The 20,804-nt window shown below is 38.8% G+C and overlaps 1 protein-coding gene across 4 annotated transcripts in view; it reads right to left on the bottom strand.

Moving 5' to 3' along the window:
* Window positions 1-16,911, bottom strand: part of LOC140311740 (3',5'-cyclic-AMP phosphodiesterase 4C-like) — an 80,405-nt gene extending 63,494 nt beyond the window's left edge. For 2 of the 4 annotated variants that reach the window (XM_072389233.1, XM_072389235.1), the window contains exons 1-2: window positions 16,864-16,911; window positions 9,369-9,571 (exon numbers count right to left, since the gene is read on the bottom strand). In XM_072389233.1, coding sequence (XP_072245334.1) covers window positions 9,369-9,571; window positions 16,864-16,878 — 218 coding nt within the window. In that variant the 5' untranslated portion in view covers window positions 16,879-16,911. Of the gene's footprint in view, window positions 1-6,336; window positions 6,875-9,368; window positions 9,572-16,863 lie in introns of those variants that run through there. The other 2 variants (XM_072389234.1, XM_072389236.1) reach the window with 2 other exon arrangements.
* Window positions 16,912-20,804: the final 3,893 nt, after the last annotated feature.

The following is a 20,804-nucleotide window of genomic DNA, read 5'->3' as shown; positions in this document are numbered from 1 at the left end:
AAAGGGAGCAGCAAGCTGCAGCTTTTCGTGTCAGCTCTTATTATTATTATAAAATACTAATCATCCTCAAAAGAACCACTACAATTCTAATTCAATTTAATAAGCAAGATAAAAAAAATATTGGATTACAGACACATTCAGTAAACTTAAATATTCCTAGGTATGCATTGGTTTCTTTTTATACAATTTGCTTAGTTCCTGGAAATTAAGAAAAAAACAGAAGAAAAAAAATAATTCAGTGGCTGTTATCTGATAGTAATACAAATTCAGCAGTCTTTTTTTCCATCCTCCCTGCAGCGGTTTTACCATTTAACAAGTGGCATAAAATGTTGCTGATAAGTAATGCAACTTTATCAAAGCAACAACCACATGACAACTGATACCTGGAGGTCAGCTTTAGCAGCCGGTATTGAACACAACCACATTACCTTCACTAATCCTCCCTCAGTGATGCAGCCAATCTGCTTTGTTTCTTTTGTTAACATGAGTCTGGTTAGATAACATTCATTTTTTCAATGTAGAAAGCTGCCCCCACACTGATAACCTAGTGGGAAACCCTTTAAGCCATTATCCCAGGAAAACAGACTTCCATAGCAACGGGTGTAATTTTTCACTATCAGGCCATAAGAGGTGCTTTTGAAACAGGTAGTTCATGTTTCGAGTCGGCCAGTGGTCCGGCTCATGGTTACAACTCGTTCTCTCCTTGGACAAGGCCACTCATTTATTCCCTCTGAGAGCTAACAAGACGTCATCAACTGTAACATGATGTTGAAGTGCTCTTGTGGAAGATATTGAACCCCCTATTTGTTAATTCATTGTAATTCAGCCTGAGGAGCAGCCTTTAGACCAGACCACTTACAGTTCACTAAGAGTTGTGCATCTGGTCAGGTTGTCTCACCTGCACATTCTGTGACATTCATCAGCCTTTCAGATTGCCCCCGGTTAGACTTCTTAACAGGCAAAATCGGGTGTGGATACGTTCAGATTGCCTGTAGGGAGAAGTTGTGTGAAGAAAGTTCATCAAGTCAAGGGTTTAATCCCTGATTGTGAAGTTTTTCAGTTAAAAGCGACACATTTTGACTTTTGGTAAAAGAAAACGTGTGCACTGCATAATGATTCAAGAAGTATGCACCCCTATACCCAGAAGGGAAAAAACACATTTTGATTTCTGCACTTTCACTAACAAGAAATGCTTGCTTCTGTGGCATCTTAAGATGATTTACACCATTTAAATTGTGAAATTTTGTGCTTTCAGGTTGTCAAATTTTATTCAGATTACAGCTGCAAAGTCTCTTGTTCAGGTGACTGTTAAAGGTGATAAACACGTTTCCCTACCAGCAGGATGGCCTTGTTACTGTGGTGGCAGTTCTTGTTATCAATCATGTTATCAACCTCAGTAGATAAGGCAATGTACAAATAATTGGAATCTGTATAATTTGAGAGCTTAGTCTCCACCGCTTCTGCCAGTCATGCTAGAACAACAGTTTTGCATAAAACGTCATACATTAAGTTAGGCTAATGTTGTTAGTTGATGTTGTTCTTGCTCAACCTCAACCTATAGCCACACACAAGCTATTTACAGTCGGCACTCCATGGAGGATGATTGATTTTGCTGGGGATTGTAAATTAATTCAGAATATGACCTTAATTCATAAAAATAACTAAACATTAGTTACGATAAATATGAAGCCAGGTAAAAATGTCTATATGTATCTACAGTGATGAAGTAAACATTGCGTCTCTTCTGCCATATCTGTCAGTAATCCTCCTCGTGTCCGTTAAATGTTAACACACTCATTATTCTTAACTGACTTTTACTAACACCCACAAAGTTTGAATTTCATTTTAAGTGTGACTAGGGGTTGTGCATCCAATATAATTTGCATTGAAATGGCAGTCAACTAAGGCTGCTTTCCTCTTAAATTAAGAGCATAATAAGGTCGCTGGTAATACTCTTGGCATTAAATATGCATTTGATTGCTGCCTGTTGAAAGGTGTTTTCTAATTAAGTTAGAAGTTATTCAATACCAACAATGTTGCGGGGGTGGAGGGCTAGTAGACAGGCAGTTAGCTATGAGCTTTTTTCTGTGACAAACTTTTATTATAATATTGACCATTAAAATTCACCATCAATGGAATACAAATATGAACTGAAACTGGTTAATATGTGCCTGCTACAGGTAGAGTTAGAGTCCAGACAATCACTGGAGAAGCAGCTGACTGACTCTTGGGAATGCGATAACAGCAGCCTAATCAACCTGCTGATATGTGAACACAAAGGGGATGGGACTAGCTGGCTTGCAGCAACTGAAATTGCAAAACAAAACACATTTACATATTACACATTTAAGGGGTTGATCCTCCACTAATGGATAAGGCTGTACTCTCAGGTCTTTAAACATTATGTCAAAAGAAAAGAACATGTAAAAAAAGGGAACTGTATCATGTAAAGAGCTTTTCAAACATCAATCTCCTTAACTGTCATTTTGTAATACATAATAAGAATGAAAGTAACTGAGGGGAGCTGTGCCTGCAATTATCTAATTTGATGTTCTTATCTCAAGCTCAGGAAAAAGCTAATTTACTCATGACAGCAGGTGAATATATCTCGTTATCCCCACAGACTGGCCTTAGGGTTAGATTAATTATTCTATCACAAAATAACAAGCTTCAAGAAAACAAGAATGTTTAAATGAATCAAGAAAAAAGAAAAAAAAGACTGTTTGATCACACCTTTTTTTCCCATTTGGACACACTTGTTTTCTGCTTTTGGGGTTGCTGTCCTGACTACCGGGAGGTATCCACAAACTAAGAGACAGTCAAGGCATAACTGTATATTTGTGACAGTTGAAAGAGCAAACAATACCATGTTACTGTGAATTCAACTAGGTTCCCAATCTCAACATTTATGCTTCAGCCATCATGAATTAATAATTACTGCATTTTGATGCCATCTTTAATCTCAACAACAGCCTTTCAAGAGATTCTGGCATTAAAAAACTCATCATAAAATTAAATGACTGTACTGTGGACTACCGACTGCACACGCAAATATCTTTAGTTTCCACGCTTAAGATACAATGGTAGAAAAAAGACGTGGTTTCATTCAGGGTTTTGTTTTTACATATATTTTCAGCCCACCTTTGTTGCAGAGGATTTATTTTTTCAAAGTGATCTGAGTCATCTGGTGTGGTATATTACCACAGAAATGATGAGAAAATAAAAAAAGGAAACACGTTTTCAGCCAAGCATAAAAGCAGTGCCAGTGGTATTGTCGTTGGTAGCTACAAAGGCGACTGACTCACTGCTCTTACTCCTACCTTCAGCACAGATCAACCTGTTTGCATTTCCACTGTCATCACTCAGTACCGAGCAGTCGGCACAGACAGCATTCACACTGGCATGACTCCAAACAACGCCAAGGAAAGAACTGACATGAGATATTGGAAGCAGCACGCTGGCAGTGAGGGAGAGGGGAAATCTGAAGTGGACAGCTGAGGTAACACAGTTGCAGTTTTACAGTACACCATCTTTTTTTTTTTCTCATTTACCTATCTCTTCCTCACACACATATGCTGTATCAACTCACTATCAAACTTTTGATTTCTTGCCTGCCAGCTCACATTTATTTATCTGCTTTTTTTCATGCATTTTATTCACGAAATCTGAATCGAGAGAAACCTCGAGAGAGGTCAGATGAATATTCCGATCAGACTTATAGACTCTTTATTTAGCAGACTGTAACCAAAAGCAGTATCTTTATCTCTCTAACGCAGCTTGTGTTCAATTATTTGTACTCTGTAATTTTAGTTTCCTCTGTGGTCCTGATATTGAATGTTTAGCAAATCTGCTCCCCTGTTTCAGATCAAGCACTGACATGATGAGCAAAAACCAAACCAAACTATTAACTGGGACAGAAAATAATGAAGCAGCAGTGCTTTTATTATTCGTAATTATGTGGCCGGGGCGCATGGGGGAAAGCACAGTTGCTGCAGCCACACAGGAAGAATTTGAATGAAATGTGTGAACAAAACCTATTAGCGCTGGAGGCACCTGTAAACCGAGGAGACACAGAAACAATGTCACAGTTGCAGGGACAGGTTCGGACAAATCTGATTGAACATATGAAGATAGGTCAAGTGATATATTATAGTCCAGTGGAAAACACACTGAAGACTTTTGCAGTGCTATTTCAAGACACGCTGTTTTGTCAAGTGTTTAATCGATCCTAATCAATCTGCGGCACGTCAACAAACAAACCAAATGCACTCAGTCCATGTAAATGGAAGGTTGTTGCCACAAATATGCAGCTTCTTACACTTGAATGCGTTTTTTTTTAGGGTGGTGGGGTTGATTATCTTCTCTATGCACTTTCAGGGGACAGGAACACAACACTCCAGCTTGTGTGTGAATAAGCTCTGAGGTGAGATTCATCGCGGCATTGATTGCTGACAGCGAGTGGCGTCAGGGGAGCAGAGCCGAGCTGACAGTGGTTTTCATGCCGGCTCAGCTCTGCTGAAGCCAGTCACAGACATGTTTAATAGTCTTTACAAGTACATTTTCTCTCTTTCTCGTAGGAAACTCTGCCCAAATATGTGTCGCCTAATCAAAGTGTGAGAACTGAGCAGTACTGCTCTGAAATTGTGTTAAAGTGGAAACTGAATCACAGTCTCAACACAGGAAATAATATAATTATGTCCCACAAAACCCATTTCAAACAAAAAAAATGCCTGGGTTGTACAACTTCAATCAATCTGCTTTTTCCTTTTTTTTTTTTAATTTTCATTGTGGTAAAGGCTCAAACTAAAAACTGTACAGTAACACAAAAAGAGGTGAGGCACAGTCTCTAAGTGGCAATATTTGGGAGCAAACACAATAAAGAAGAAGTGCTTTTCATTAGCTTGACTGATGAGGTTTGCTGTGAGGCAAACCATCCTTCCCCCCTTCCATCATTCCTCAGAGTGCAAGCAGCAGAATATGAAGCCAAAGCAGAAGAACAAGTAGGCAGCCTCTGTAGGAGACACCCACTCAGACACATAGTATTATTCTCTGGGCTTTTAAAACCAAAACTCCTGAGGTACCATTATTTATTACATTTTGTTAGATGTTGGGATAAACTCAGTAATTAACTGAGCAAATAATTCAGTATTTGCATATCATGTGAACCTGCAGTAAGTGTCCCTGAAAGCCCCTTGAGCAACAGAGAACAGTGTAACACGTCAGTAATGGCACAGAAATTAAGAGTCAACTCTCTCATAAAGATGCTGATGAAACACATTAGTGATGAACCCTCCTAAAAGATACAAGTTACCGGGTGTAAATTATATAATTGTCTTCCCAGTTTCACCTCACTGTCCACCGGGGATTTAATGAACTATAGGTAAATTGATTGAGGCAACAGAACACCCAAAATTGTCAATGGAAATCAATGGTTTTTCAACACCAGAGACACAGCACAAATCTATCAAGGAAAACTAGTGTGCAGACAAGTGCACTTACAACATATATCTTAAGACAACAGATTAAGAGAATCAAAGAAAGACTATGACCAAAACATCTAAAACACACGCACACATTAGAGCAGGCATTAAGAAACGCCACAGCCTGCATATCTGAAAGCAGCACTGAGCAACATGTAAGTGGAATGCTGAGAACACGAAGGATGATATGAATACGACACCGGCTGAGAAATAGTGTGCAACAGGGAATCACACCTTTAAACAATATGCACTGAAAAACAGATTTTGTCATGCTCCATTTACCATTTCCAATCACCTCATCTGTTGTACTCAACGTCCGGGTCTGATCAGTTGCATTTACAGAGATGTGACCCAGATAAACAGGAGGGATAGATGTAAGCAAGGTGTTGAAGAAAGATTTTAATAGGCAGTTTAATTATTCAGTAGCAAAACAGTGACATGTGCCTATATCATTGGCAGCAAAAACTGAAAAGCTTGGTTACATTTTGCAAACATAAAATCAACATCTCACTGGCAGATGCTACTCTTTGCTGGAGATTGGTGGCATCTAAATGGGTAAGTGTTTTGGAGGGAAATAGAGCCTTTTATTGCAAATTAAATCTATTTTAACAGTTTATGTGGCTCTATAGTTTATCAATCACACGTGTTAAAGGTTGATTACAAATCGTACAAGACTCTTGTGCTTGGAGCCCTCTGATTGTTTAAATTAATATTTAAAAAAGGCAGCGCAGTCGTGATGTATTAATTATTTTTATTATAATCAGTGACGCTGTGTCGTTGCTAAAGTTTTTAACAAGTTTTTAAGGTCTGCAAAACCCGTATTTAGTTTACAGACTTCAGATGAGGAACAGGTTACCGTCTCAAAGATGAGGGCCAAGACATGCGGGGTTTCTTCAGTCCAGGTCGCAGCTTCTCCAGGGTCCGGTTGCGGCACAGGTAGCGCTCGGTGTCGGAGTTGAAGCGTTGTTTGATCCGTATGTGAGTCCTGGGCTGTCGCCACAGATGTTTAGGCGGCTTCGCGAGCCCCGCTCCTTCTCTGCTCAGCGTGGTGCACTCCATCTTCTGCTAAAGTTGTTTACCTGCTTGTTTTGTTTTAAGTCGACTTTGAAACTGGCTTGAAATAAAACGAAGAGAAAGCGTGTGGGAACGGAGGAGCTGCCTGTGAATCTGAGGACGAAACCACGCGCTTCAAAGCACAGAGAGCGGAGCGAGCGGCATGACGGAGCGCTGCTGTTCACGAGCTGGAGTGCTGAAACGACCGCGAGCCTCTCAGTCAATATCAACTCTCCCCGTCTCTCTTCCTGGTCTCTGTCTCCCTCTTCTCTTCTCTCTGCTCTGCGTATCTTCGTTTCAGTCCATCTCTCCTTTTATTGCTCCCCGTCTCTCCCATTCCTCTCTCTATCCTCACCTCTCACTCTGCTTCCCTTGCCAGCTTCCTCCTGCCATCTCCATCTGCTTCCCTGTCTGTCGCTGTCTTAACTGTCAAACTGCCCATTTTTGAACATTACACAACATTGTACTGTTTTTAAACAGAGCTTGTTTGCTGGAGTCAAGTGGAATTTATTTTGACAATCTATTTTTATTCAGTTCCAAATGCAAAACAATCCCAGTTTCAAACCTACAAGATGAACAAATTGATTTTTCTTATCAGTTTCACATCATAAACCAAGCTCATTTTTACTGGCCAAAGCAGGAAGAAGCATGGGTGACACCAATTTAGCTTAAAATGGCTCCATTTCTTACAGTGTCACTGTGATTCATGGCAGAGATCCTGCGATGCTGAATGCAGCACACGTTTGTGCACCTGCGTGTTTCCTGCAATGCCATGTTGAAACATTTGGTTTGTACAAATCTGCAAGCTGCATAACTGCACTCTTATTTGAAGAATAAATACATTACTGAACAGCTTTAAGAAATTCTAATGGACATTTTCACGATTTAGTTTAAGCAGTTATTACATTAAACTGTAGCCTATCAAGCATTGACCATCTGCAGTGTGCTGCCTCAGAGTCCAGATTGTTGTTTATGTTTCAGTCTAGTTTGTTCACTTGCAGACTGGCCCAAATGATTTTGAACAGTGACCCAAATATTGAATTAGAAGCCACTTTTAAAGCAGAAATGAAGCTCACTGTGCTCATGTGTGAATGTCACAAGAGTGATAGGGTTAGAGGGTTCACCTTTCCTTTTGGAAGTAAAGTAGACCATGTTTTATTTGGATCAGCTGATCAAAGAGACCTCACAAGGCTTTTTGGGAAGTAGGCTGTAAAGAGACAGGAGCTAAAAGGCCAGAAAATGAGAGGATGTGCTGCCTGGAAAGATAATCTCTAACTTTAATGACATGACAATAGGTACAGTTACTCTAGTAAGTCATGCAACTGTAAATGAGCAAACTACGGGCTCTATAGGTGCTGATAAATATTAAGGAGTGCAGCCTTTAACGGGCTGTACATTTAATATAAAAAGTAGCAAACAATTCTGATATTACCTGCTGGAGGAACTGGCTGCATGAAACATTAATCTAGCTTTTTAAGCATGATATCAAAACAACATAGAATGGTCCAAATTACTGGAAGTAAAAAAAAAAAAAAAAACTCTTCATAATCTTGGAGGGAAAACATGAGCTACATCATTTTGTAACAAGGTGGTCACCCCAAAAGGATTTTATGTACGAAACATTGACTATTATCATATAACAGAGTTCACCAGTTTGTCATTAATGCCCCCACACACACATACTGGTTGTTTCTAGATGTTGAACCATGGGTACATTTTATGTCTAGACACAAAGGAAGTGAAGATGCACAGAGCAACAGAGATAAACACAGAGAATCAGAGCTGTGACAGGTTTCTTACTGCTGTTATACGTTTTCATTATCTCCTGAATCCATAAAACACATTCGACATTTCTCTTTCTGCCAAGCTGCTGCCTCTGCACAGAAAGCTTCAGTTGTTCAAAATCAAACTGTTTTTTTCCCCCTCTGTGAACACCTGCACTGAGCCTGAAACAGCAGCCCACAACACACAGAGCCAATTAGCTGAAAAAACATCTACCTGCTGACCCCAAAAAGAGAGGTTTATTTTCCATTGCTGTGAATGATCAATCAAATATCCAGGTAAATGCATCACTGCTGGGCTGCATGTGCACTGTTTCTCCAAATCAGACATCCATTTCTGATGGGAGAAAAGCCTGAGGTTGGAAAACGCCTATAGGTACAAACATATTAACAATGCCAGCTCCGACCTGAGGGTGGATATTGTTAAAACTCCCCATCTCCGTGAGTGACAGCGTGTGCTCAGGTTAGTCTACAGAGTGTGTCTTGATAGAGGCTGAGAATGGCTAAATGCCCCACCCAACATCAAAAAGGGTCCTTGACCCCTGTAGCCATTCAGACATATTTCTCATTCTGTTGAAATCTGAAAATGCATAAAACTATTTCTTTGACAGGATTAAAAAAAATGATAATAATTACTCTTAGGGAACCAGGCAAACAGATGCTGGGAATTAACACACCAGACTCTCAGAGATGTCCTACATCGTCAAGTAAAAAAAGTTTTGAAGATGCTGGATAAACTTCAAAGGGCATGTTTTTTTTTTACTTTTGATGAGACATTTCCCAGAGAGCTTTTACTGCAATGGACCTCCAGCTCAAACAGCTGGATTATAAAAGGTATACAAACCCACAGCAACAATGTTTTAATCATAACACACGGTGCCAAACTGCACGATACAAACACAAAAGCACAGCACTGCAAAACAGAAAAGGCAGACTGTTTTTTTCTGAAAAGAAATCCCATTGACCAACAACTGAATTAACTGCTGAGAGGCAAAGGGGAGGAAAGCAAGGACGGCGGACTGAAACCACGCTTGTGTGAGAGTGTGTCACTGACCGGTGCTCATCGTGGCTGGCTAGTGCTCGGCTGTACAGCACTTCCAGTTGGTCTAGTGGCAGGATGTGTGCTGCCGAGGGTCGACGGTTGTCACATGAGTGGTCCTGACATGAGTGTCTCCTCCGCAGAGGAGGCAGCAGCACAGTGCCGGAGAAACGCCGCCGCACCACCTGGTGGACGGCTGGCAGAGACTCCCGACGACACTGCAACACAAAAGAAAGCGCAACAGAACAGGTGTAAGACTGGTGTCCGAATTTCATTGTCAACAATCCTTAAATAGCTGCAATTTTTTAAAGTCATGCTGTAGTTAAGGGAAGATCGAGAAAAAACGGATGGAAGCTGATACTGAATACTTTGTAAGACAAATTGTGAGCTACTTCACAAAAGCAGAAAACCACAATCTTACTACACAAATAACACACAAACACTTTCATTTGTTTATTTATTGGAAAAATAAAAATCATTCACGGCTTGTTTAGTGTTGTCTACAACAAGAGTCAAACTAAACAAAGGTATAAATATTCTGGTTACCGGAGAGTCTACTCTTTTTCCAGAACAATAGAACAATAGAAAAACTATTTCCACAGGCCCTTCAGGGAAACATTCTTGAAAATTACAAAGCTGAAAAGTCTTTTATGTTCATGAATCCACAACAGCAGAAAAAAAAAAAAAAAGATCAACCGTTAATATATATATAGATAATCTCCCTCAGGGTGCAAAGATAACACCAAGACCACGAAGTGCGGTTCTGAAAGAGGTGATAATGAACCCAAAGGTAACAGCGAAAAAAACCTGTAGATTTGTTAATTTGTCCATTTTAACCGCTGAATAAGAATAGTGTTAATGGAAGCATGTCTGAAGTTTGCGAAAGTTCAACTGGATATTGTATAGTTTTTATTTAGAAAGCGTATAAGGCAACAGACAATATCATTTATGTTCTTGTATTACTTTTAAATAAATAGCTGTTTCTCTTAATGAAGATTAGGTGAATTATTACATTATCAATAAGCGTTATAGTGTCCATCAAGATGGACAGAGGCAATCAAACTGTTAATTGGAATTAATTTCATGACAAATAATTGTTCATTAAAGTTTCATACAGCCCTAGGAACCATTACCATGCCCCCCTCTGACAACACCACAGCCTCATTTATTTTGAACTTGATACGTAATTTAAAATATGCAATGTTTTTTAAAAATTACTTAAAATTTGCTTATAAATTTAACAGAAATGCAGCTGTGAGACTGACAGATGAGACAGAGGTTTGGTGAAAATGCTCAGCTCCATGTCTGGAGGAAAAAAGACACTCCACAGCAACACCAAAACCTCATCTTATCTGTAGAGCGTGGTGAGGAGAGTAGCATGGTTTGGAGCTGCTTTACTAAAAGACCAGTGTCCTTGATGCTGTGGCTTGTGTGAGAGTTCATTCAAGACCCTCTGCCTGGTTTAACTTTCTCTGTGCGATATCATTGTGCATGTAAATATATCCAAATGCACTGCACAGACTCTGTCTTTAGGTTATTTACATGGTCATTTTGTGGGATGCAGTTAAATCAGGACTTTATTACAGCAGAGCAACTGACTGGAAATTATTTAAGTGACTGAGAGCTGACTACATGTCTTATTGGGAGGATTTTCAGTCAGGAGGATTTGTTATTTCATAAGTAACCAATTAAAAATTAAATGAAATTCAAATAAAAAAAAACAGTAATTCCTACATTTGCAAACTTTTTACAGCAACAGTATTCCTTTCATTTTAATGTAAATGGATGCCATAGTACTTAATGCAGTTTGATTGTTTTGATCGAAATGTCTTGAAATGTAAAGAAAACCTAAGAATCAATAGTATTGTAGTTTTGTAATAAGGTGTCATCAGCTTTAAAGTTTGTGTTATACTTTGATGGAACACACTTATTTCTTTTCTTAATCACAGACTTTGCCGTACTTTTCCTGTTAATTAGCAGAAATGTGCTTGCTAACATGCTATATTAAGATTAGTGAGCATGGTAAACAGCCTTACAGAGCTGTGAGCATGGCCACAGACTCTTGTTTACTCTTTCACTTTAAGAGCTGGCTCACACAATGCATCTGACCTGAAAATTACGCAACATTCGATATATGATAGCACCACAGATGGGTTTTTGCATGGCTGCATCACGTAACCACAAAGAACATTGCACTTTATCAAAGATACTAAATAAACAATAAAATTTGAATATACCTTTATAAAACATTAGAAATGAGACTTGTCCCATATGAATTATGAAAGATTATCTTATCTGTTACAATTACTATGTATTTACTAAACATGATTGTAAATGTGAGCATGTATTAGGTTAATAGCTCAGATAAGAAGCATGTAGCTAATTCAAGATACATGCTAACATTACCACTGTCACAATAATAAATAGTTCAATAAAAAAAAACTATTGAATTAATAATGAATCCTAAAGTCTTAGTTGGGGGATATGTGCCATCTGCAAAATCTGCCCTCAGGGCATTCTACCGACTCAGCACAAACAATTTTACCACTTGACACTAAGTAAGTAGTTTGTTTGTCTTCTTGCCCAAGCATCAAATTGGCTTTTTTTGTGTGTGCTTGCTCTCTGCAAATCTATTTACTGTCCAGTGATGCAGTGCAAATTTCTAAGACAGCAGCTTTGTCTGGCTGAATAACAGCTCTCCATGTTTGCTTCTATGTGTACACAGCAAATAACCAAAATGACTTCTCCCCATTAATGATGTCACTTTATCTATGCAATTTATGCTTTAGTTGAGTTCTGAGAGTTGCCTTCAGTGAGAGCTAGATGAAGAATATCGATTTGCAATTCAGCAAGTCTGCTTCCCCTGACTGGTGGTGTCGAGCATCAAAAACAAAACAACTGTCAAGTCCTCTGTCCGTCTCAGGCTACGATAAACATCCATCATCACATATTTCCTCTGCATCCTTTGATTTTTGTTTTCTCACTGTGTTTTAACACTGGTTGTTTTCCCCCCAGACGATACGAACAGGCAGAGCCAACCTTTGTATTGGGGGAGGCATGGCACAGATGAATCTAAGGCTTCTGTTACCCTCAAAGAGCAGTATGTATGAAATGTTGCACAACCTTGTCAAAAATTTTGTTTACACGTGATCTAGTGACAATCAAAGTGACCAAAATAGTAAGTATAAAGAGGACTTCATTCCCTGGCTGCTTTCTCCACAGTTGTCCAGTAAGTGTGAACATTGAATGGTCGATTTAGGAAAGTTGCTGAACCTGTAGGACACAGCTCCTCCAGTCTGACCTGGTAAAGGTACTGGTTGGTTGTGCAGCTTTCCACTCATTTGACATTGTGATAAAATATAGTGGCAGCTTAAATGGCAGCCATATTAAAAACAAAATCTTAGTGCAAAGAGCCGTTCTTTCTGGTAAAATTCTAAGAAAATTCAAAGAACTGCAGGCGTCTCCCCAGAAAATCAAAGAGTACAACTTAGTATAGGTAAGAAATTTGTGAAGCATCCAAATGCTTAAAAAAGCCTCTTAAGTCACAAATGAAGTAGTCAGAATGACTTTTAAGATGCTTAAGAGTTCTTTAAAAGACTACATATTCCGTCGGTCAGTCTTGATTAATATTGCACGTTTTTCAAGCAAAATGCAACTGAGTCCTTTATAAAGTGAATAAAAGTCCACACGCAAGGAATGACAATAAATCTCCAAAATGTAAAAGAATGACCACACTTACGAAAGCTATTTGCAGGTAAGAGTGAAAATACATTTTATGTCAGTAGTAAAACCAAAAACTGATAATAAAAATAAAAAAAGCTGTGCACAAAAAGTTCAGTGCATTTGTTTTTCTATGTTCATTAGAATGGAGGAGCCCGCAATTCTTGTGGGGCCCAAATGATGGACCCCACATGTTTAAAGGAATTTTCAAGGATCAAAAATAGGTTTTTAAAGGATTTTAAAGTTTAGTTATTAAGTTATGGTTAGGTTTAGAGTAAAGGTTAGTATTAGACATTCACCTGTGATGGTATGAATAAGGGTCGAGGGAATGTACTTTACCAATGGTGAATCCCAACAAAGATAAAGACACATGTTTGTGTGTGTTTCTTGGACAACCAATCAGTCTTACTGTGTCACACCAAAGAAAGAGGTTCAGCCCTGTGTTCTCACTAATGTGTTTTGTCTTTTTCTTGCTCCTAGAAAACTGGAGTCACTCTCAGATTGGTTCTGAATAACTATGAAAATAATAATCTTCAGTAGATGTTTTCATGTTAAGTTTGGAGCTTACTAAGAAGATTTGTAGAATTTTTTACGAATGTGCTGCTGCTCCATCAAGAATTTTGCTTGTTTCACAAATATCAAGCATCCAGATCTACCGTGTATCTGCCCTAATTTCTGGAGCATTCATAAATGTGCCCGTTGAATACATAAGTGGAGTTTAGATTCTGTGAGCTGCATATCTAAAATTCATCTAAAATAACCAGGACACCAGATTTTCACAAATCCCCGGGCACAACCACAGAAACCGGGTTTTGTGTATACATAAACGTCGACTTTAACCTGGTTATTTAAGAGCAGTTGACACATTTTAAACACCTGCACCTCGATGCGGTAATTCATTTACTCTCTCATACTGAACTGAGTTTTTGTGACAGAAATATATTCTATTTCTTGTTTATTGACTGACTGAAGACTAAAGGAGCCGGTAATATTATAGTTCTCTAACAAAACTAGTTTTTGCCGTATAAACAGTACCTTGCTGTTGTTTGCTGTTTCGACACTGATCTAATATTTTCTCTCTAAAGAGATATGACATTTTCACCTGACAGCAGCACCATATAACTTAATTTATAGCAGCACCTCCCTGGTTTGCTTCGACATGTTTCTTCATTCTTTTCATTTGGGGTGTTGCATTTTTTCCCCAATTTTCTCCAACCAGAAACAGAGAGGAAGCAGGTGGCTGTTTTATCACCTGACCAATCTCCCGCCATGCCACACACAGAACGTGAGAATGAGACAGAGGCAGTAAAACTGGTGTGATCAGATGGGACGGTGGGTTCTCAGCAGGTTTTTCTTCCTCACTACATCTCTCCGTGGATCAAGAGTGCTGTGCTGTATCAATGACTCAAGCTCTCCCAAAGTGCTTGTCATATGTTCAGCTCAGTGTGGCACAACACAGTGAGACTCAAACCCCAAACCTCAACTGCGTCAAGTCGCTGAGTAATGCCTCATCACAGCTCAGTTCAGCACTGATGAATGTTCAGTGTACAATAACACTGACACAACAGTTCAAGAGCTTGGCTTTTCTGACAGTTAAATAAAAAAAATTAAAAAAATCGGAGGAAAAAAAACAACATAGCGAAATGACAAATAACAACAAGATCAGAGCGTAATTCCAAGTCAAGCCTTGAAGACCAAGAAACTTTGTGAGAGATCTATTCTGATGATGAAATCTCAGTTTGACAGCTTATTTATTATTCTGCTGTTTATGGTTTGAATTTATTGACTATTAATGGAGGTCAAGAAAAAAAAACATCATCAACTTCTATACATGCTAACATTTCAAACACAGCCTAAATTATCATAAACTTGAATCCTACACATGCAGACCATATAACTCTGTCTGAGCTGCAATCTGTTGTTGCTTTTCTAGGGAGCCTTGCTCTTAATTCTGTTTCCATTAAGTCTGTGTGCTTTATTTGTCTTCTCAGGTTTGATCAGATCATTTCTTTTCTCTGCTGAGGCTCATGCTCTTTCTCCCTCTCTTGCTCTTATTCCCGTAAATCAGTTGATTAACCTGTTGTGTAAATGTGAGAACTACCCTTAACTGGTGTCAGTCAAAAACTCCTATTCTCAAGAGGTCCCTGTAATTTGGTTCTAGACACGTTCCATTAATCTTTTCTTCTATCAGACAAACAAAAGCCTTAATTTGTAACTCAGCCTCTTGCGCTCAGAATTAAGGAGTGTTTCTTCAGAGCAGCAGAGTGCTTCAGGAGGAACAGGAGATGTGATGGATAGTGTGTATAAGTGTGTCTAATGAGTGCTAATTTTTGAAGGACAGGCAGGTTGCTGCTTTGACCATTGTGTATTCAAAGTTTAATACCATAGATTTTCCCCTTGGTAACCATCTGCTTGGCAAAGCATTAGCACACTCATCTAAATTCTGCGCCTTCACACATAAAACATACACTGAAACATGCAGAAACAGTACAGACACACATGCTCCACATATTAAAATTGTGGAGAAGTAATCAGAGATGAGAGCATTTTACAGGAAAGGGCGACCTTTCATGAACTATGATGGCAGTCAGAGCAATTGGTGTCTTTCTTAATGGACAAATTTAATTAATCCATCATAATGGTGAGAGGAGCAGAGCTGCACAACCCCTTCCTGCTGTGCCTGTGATCTGTGTGTGTCACACAGAGCCAGAGGAAGTCTGTTCCTCTGATGCTAATGCAAAAAACATTAACCCGTATGTATAATGCTGCTCAGAGGTGCAGAGTGTTATCAGCATTGCTCTGCATGTTAATCAACTCTCCAATTAAATCTCTTCCTCTGAAACATCTCGAGCTGCTTCTGTAGATGTGAGACGGGATTAGCTCTTGAGGTTTTCATCAAAGCTGACATTTTCTACAGGACACTCCAGAAGTTGACTTGTATATTGGCTCACATTGGGCAATTACGAAAAACTCTGAAAAATCACCTTTATTTATTTATTTTACATATCAATTTTTTATCCTTTCTGAAAAAGTGTACAGATAACAGTCAGATGTCAAATCAGACACTATTACGCACTATTTGCCCTGGACTTTGCTACAATACTCTTAACTCATTAATCTAACAGTGTTAACATTTGTTGCTCATGTTAGATGAAGCTTCTTTATCTTCCCGATGACCAGCTTCAACTCCCACCCTGCAAGTTTATGGGATGGTTTCTTGAGCTTGTCAGATGTGAAATTCATGTGTCTGAAGCTGTGTTTTTTTGTAACTGTCATTAGATCACTGCGCCACACATAAACATGTTAACAGGGTTAAAAACTTCAGCTTAAATATTTTCTTTGAAGGGAAAAATCAATCAATTTTGCTGATACAGCCGTCAGAATACATGAAAATGCACCAGCTGGAGTTCAATTTAATTGCCAAGGAAGCATAATCATCTTTCAATACAGACTTTATCCAAAAACTATTTTGAAATGCTTCTCACTCGTCTAAGCACAACTAGTTTTGATTAGTCACTCAGTTTGTATTTGTGCGTGCATGTATGTGTGTGTAACTGTCCTTTGTGGCTTTATTAACTGTGAACAAAGCCCTGAAGAAACACTAAATTTTTATGACCATAAGGCAATCAAAATCCAGTCACCATTTGATACACTGACGTGTTGCACAGCTGCAGAGTCACGCTGACGCTAGGATGTTACACAAGGCTTATCGCAGCAACAGCCTTAATAAAGCTGGCAGAAAGGGTGTGTGCATGTGTGCATATGAGAGGAGGCCTTTCATCTTATTTACCTGAAGCCTAGACATTGATGATGGTTAGATGTTGCAACAGCAAGACAGCAGCTGAAACAAAGACAGAACAGCGAGAGGTGTCGTTAGAGTGGCATTAATCGTGCTTGGTGGTGCAGTATTCTTAGAAGACGTGCGAGGTTGTATAAAAATGAGCAGAACATAAACTTTCTGTAACTGGCAGCAACTTATCAACCAACATTTAGACATATCAGATACACAAATCCAATCTTCCTGTTTGAAAAGAAGAAAAACACTCAATTTGACTACTTTAAAGGTATCGTTTACACCTATACCTTAATTACATTGTAGGATACAACTTGTAGAAATACAAATAAGAGAAATGAAAGTGTAAACACATACAAAATACGAGTGAACTAGGTCTCTCATTTATAAAGTATTCATATGACTCATCACTGCCACCTGGCATTACCATGTGCTGGTAGCGAATGGATGTATGAGCATGCCAGAGGCATCACAAAGACTAAAAAGCCTTTCTATTGAGAATGAAAAGTTATGATTAATTATTTCTATTACTTGGATTTACTGACTTGTTTATTCTAAAGCTTTGTTCACAGATTGCTCAGCCCACACAGGCTCATATTATGCAGTGGTGAAACAAAATTCAATACATAAACTATCACACAAAAATAACAGCGAGCACAATTTGAACATATGTGTGTATATATATATATATACATATATATATATACATATACACTTGGAAGCAGACCGACCAGACATTAAGAGTTAAAATGATCGGTTAAAATGAAAATTACCCGCAGTTTCTCTCACATGTGACAGCAGAGCACACAGACGCTCTGTGGAGCTTATTGTCTCCCCGAACGTTGTGTTCTGGCACCGCCAATCCTCTGAAAGATGTCCCACTTAAAATTCTCCCTTGTTTAACCTAAAGCAGGCCTGAAACATGGCTCCTTCCAACAGTAACTCTGGCATAAGACTGATATTCACTTTATTGCTGTAGTGTCATACACCGATAACCTCTCTACACTACAGCTGTCACATTGAGGTGTGACAACACTGCTGATATCAGGACAAGTGTCCTCTATTTGGTGCTTATGGTGGGAAAACATTGTTGAACAATTAGCCAGACAAACAGATCATATAATGCAAAGGGGTAATGCTGGTTTATCATAGTAAACCATTAGTAAAGATGTGTTATCAAGATATACACACCTTCATTTGAGCATTTTTTTAAATAAACACTAAACAAAAAAAAAGTCCTTTCTACTCATCAGTGTGGTTAGAATTAGACATGTTCACAGTTAATAATACAGTTCTTTTTCCTCCTAGAAAACTGGAGCTGCTGATTTACCGTTGCCTCAGTTGATTAGTCTGTTATAATTTGTCACTTTTGTGTTTTGTGTTGTGACACTGCCCATGAGAGCAGTGAAGTCAAGGCAGCAGGTCTTCTGAGAGGAAATTCAAAAACAGTCTCCCAGTAATCTGACAGAGTTCATGCAGTCCAAAATGACGTATAATCATAAAACCATATTTTTCAAAGACATGTAATCATAAACGTCGGCGTTTGTTTATAATGTGTTCTTTTGAAACACTTTCAAATTAAAAGTCTGGTCTCAAAGATGTCCCAGTTAACACTTTACAATTGTATCATTATGACATATACAGACTTTCAAAAAGTTCCCCAGAGCAGATTAGCAATTCTGTCATGAGAAAAGCAATGATAAAATGTGGTGGAACATTCCTTTAATTGAGGATTGAGCCTCATGTCCTCAGCAGAGAACCATTTGCTCCTTCAACATTCTCTGTGTTTAGCTCTTATTAGATCATTACACTCAGAAGTCTTTCTTTCTGTTTGGTACAATCTGCCTTATTTCAGGGTATCAGGGTGCTGTCAGAGTGCTGAGCCAGAGTTTTATCATCAATCACTGGAAGCGTTTAACACAGGTCTGACATTTGCTTATCTTCATCTGTGACTGTACCATCTGTAACTGCTCCTCCTCAACCACTGGAAGATCTGCACAAACATAACTCACTGCTGTCGTTTTGACAATAGCTCAAACTCTGAGTCTTGTCATCAACTGATATTTGTATTCTCCATTTCACACATAGAACTGGCAAATAGATATCACCATGGTGAGAAATACATACTTTCTTATGACTAAACTCAGTTTTTTGTGTAGTGGATATAGAAGCCAAACGTTGTTTTGATCACTTTGATTACCGATTACTTTACCAGGGCAGTCTTTTGTCCTCATCTGCTTAAAACTGCACACAAATGTGAAATATTTTCCTTTTCCTGGTGAGATCAGGGATTAATGAAGTTTTTACAACTACAGCAAATAAGGCACAACATTAGACTATGAATGTAAGTGTTGGTATAATACTGGTCCAATTTGTCATAGCTTTTTGTCATGGCCTGTAGTTTTAGTCTTACTTTCTTTCTTTCTTTCTTCCTTATTTGTTGCTTGTTTTAGTGGTTTTCAGTTGGGAAGATGGCAGCTTTTGTGCGCATTTGCACTGACTTTGCTTCCTGTTTGATGCTTCATACCTGTGTCCAGATTATTTAATTTCTCTACTTTGTCCCTGTTGTCTTCACCCTCCATATAAATAGTGTTCCGTATTGTGTGCAAGTTGCCAGTTCCTTGTTGTTTTCCATTCATCTGAACCACCTCTGTTTCCTGCCCCATTTCCTGCTCTATTCATTCAGCCTCTTTCTCTTTTGTTGGGTTACTCCTTTTTTAAGTACCTTCTTTGTTCCACTCAACACATTTTCTGTGACTTTTTGTATTAAAAAACTGAGAGCAACACTATATCTGCAATGTCTGACAGGAGGAAGGTGCACCTTTATTTTCATATTGAAAAAACTCCACCTTCTCCTTGGCAGCTGAATATTTACCATCTTCTGTCATGGCAGTTTGAGACAAATGTGTTTAACTTCCAACACCACCGGAATACGTATTCTAACCACTTGACTTTTGCAAGTACACTTCTAATACAAGCCATAAATGCTGCTCATAACTATTCTGCTGCTTCTTTACCCACATCCCCATGTGTCTCCATGGACAAGCAGCTTTTGCTGTTCACAAAACCAACAGTAAACAGGACCTGCTGTTCACATGCTGGGGGCAGATTATGAATTCTTATGTAAATATTTTCAAATTTGAGATGTGAATTACCCATTTCATTAAAGAAACAAAAAAGGCCAGTGTCCTTGTTTGGACAATGATATAAAAGAACCCGATGGGAAATTTCCATATTAGACCAAATGTGTTCAGAACATCAACGTTTTTTGACACCTAAAAGGATAACTGAGTTTTGAGTTAAAGACAAAAGCTTCATAACTGCATTTGAATTTAAATCACAAAGCAGAAAAACACATGTCTCGTGACCATTCATATCCTCTAAAAAAGGTTTGAGGGAAAAATAACAAAATACAGCGGAACAGCAATTATCCATGTGATTTTCAACAATACCCACAGAAAAATGTTATTCTGTATTCTTCTTCTCTATGTTTTTATGCAAATAATGGCTGAATCCATCCATTTTCTATACCCACTTAATCCCATTTAGAGTTGTGGAGGGGCTGGAGCCTATCCCAGCTATCATTGGGCGACAGGCAGGGTGGACAGGTCGCCAGTCCATCGCAGGACCACACAGAGACAAATGAGACACACAACCATCCATGCTCACACTCACACTTACACCCAGGATCCATTTAGAGTAACCAGTTAACCTAACAAACATGTTTTTGGATGGTGGGAGGAAGCTGGAACACCCAGAGAGAACCCATGCAAATTCAACACAGAAGGGCCGCAGCCGGGAATCAAACCTGGAACCCTCTTGCTGTGAGGTGACAGTGCAGCCCGTGGCTGAACCCTTTTTAGCTTAATCAGAATCACCATATGGTGCATGCCGACTCTCAGAGCCATCATAAATGTTACACCTTTCACTTTTACTAT

This window comes from Leuresthes tenuis, unplaced genomic scaffold, assembly GCF_036924035.1.
Source record: "Leuresthes tenuis unplaced genomic scaffold, fLeuTen1.0.hap1 SCAF_7, whole genome shotgun sequence".
In the NCBI taxonomy this organism is placed as follows: Eukaryota; Metazoa; Chordata; class Actinopteri; order Atheriniformes; family Atherinopsidae; genus Leuresthes; species Leuresthes tenuis.
Note: the sequence above shows the minus strand (reverse complement) of the source record. Positions and strands in the feature narration are given on the sequence as shown.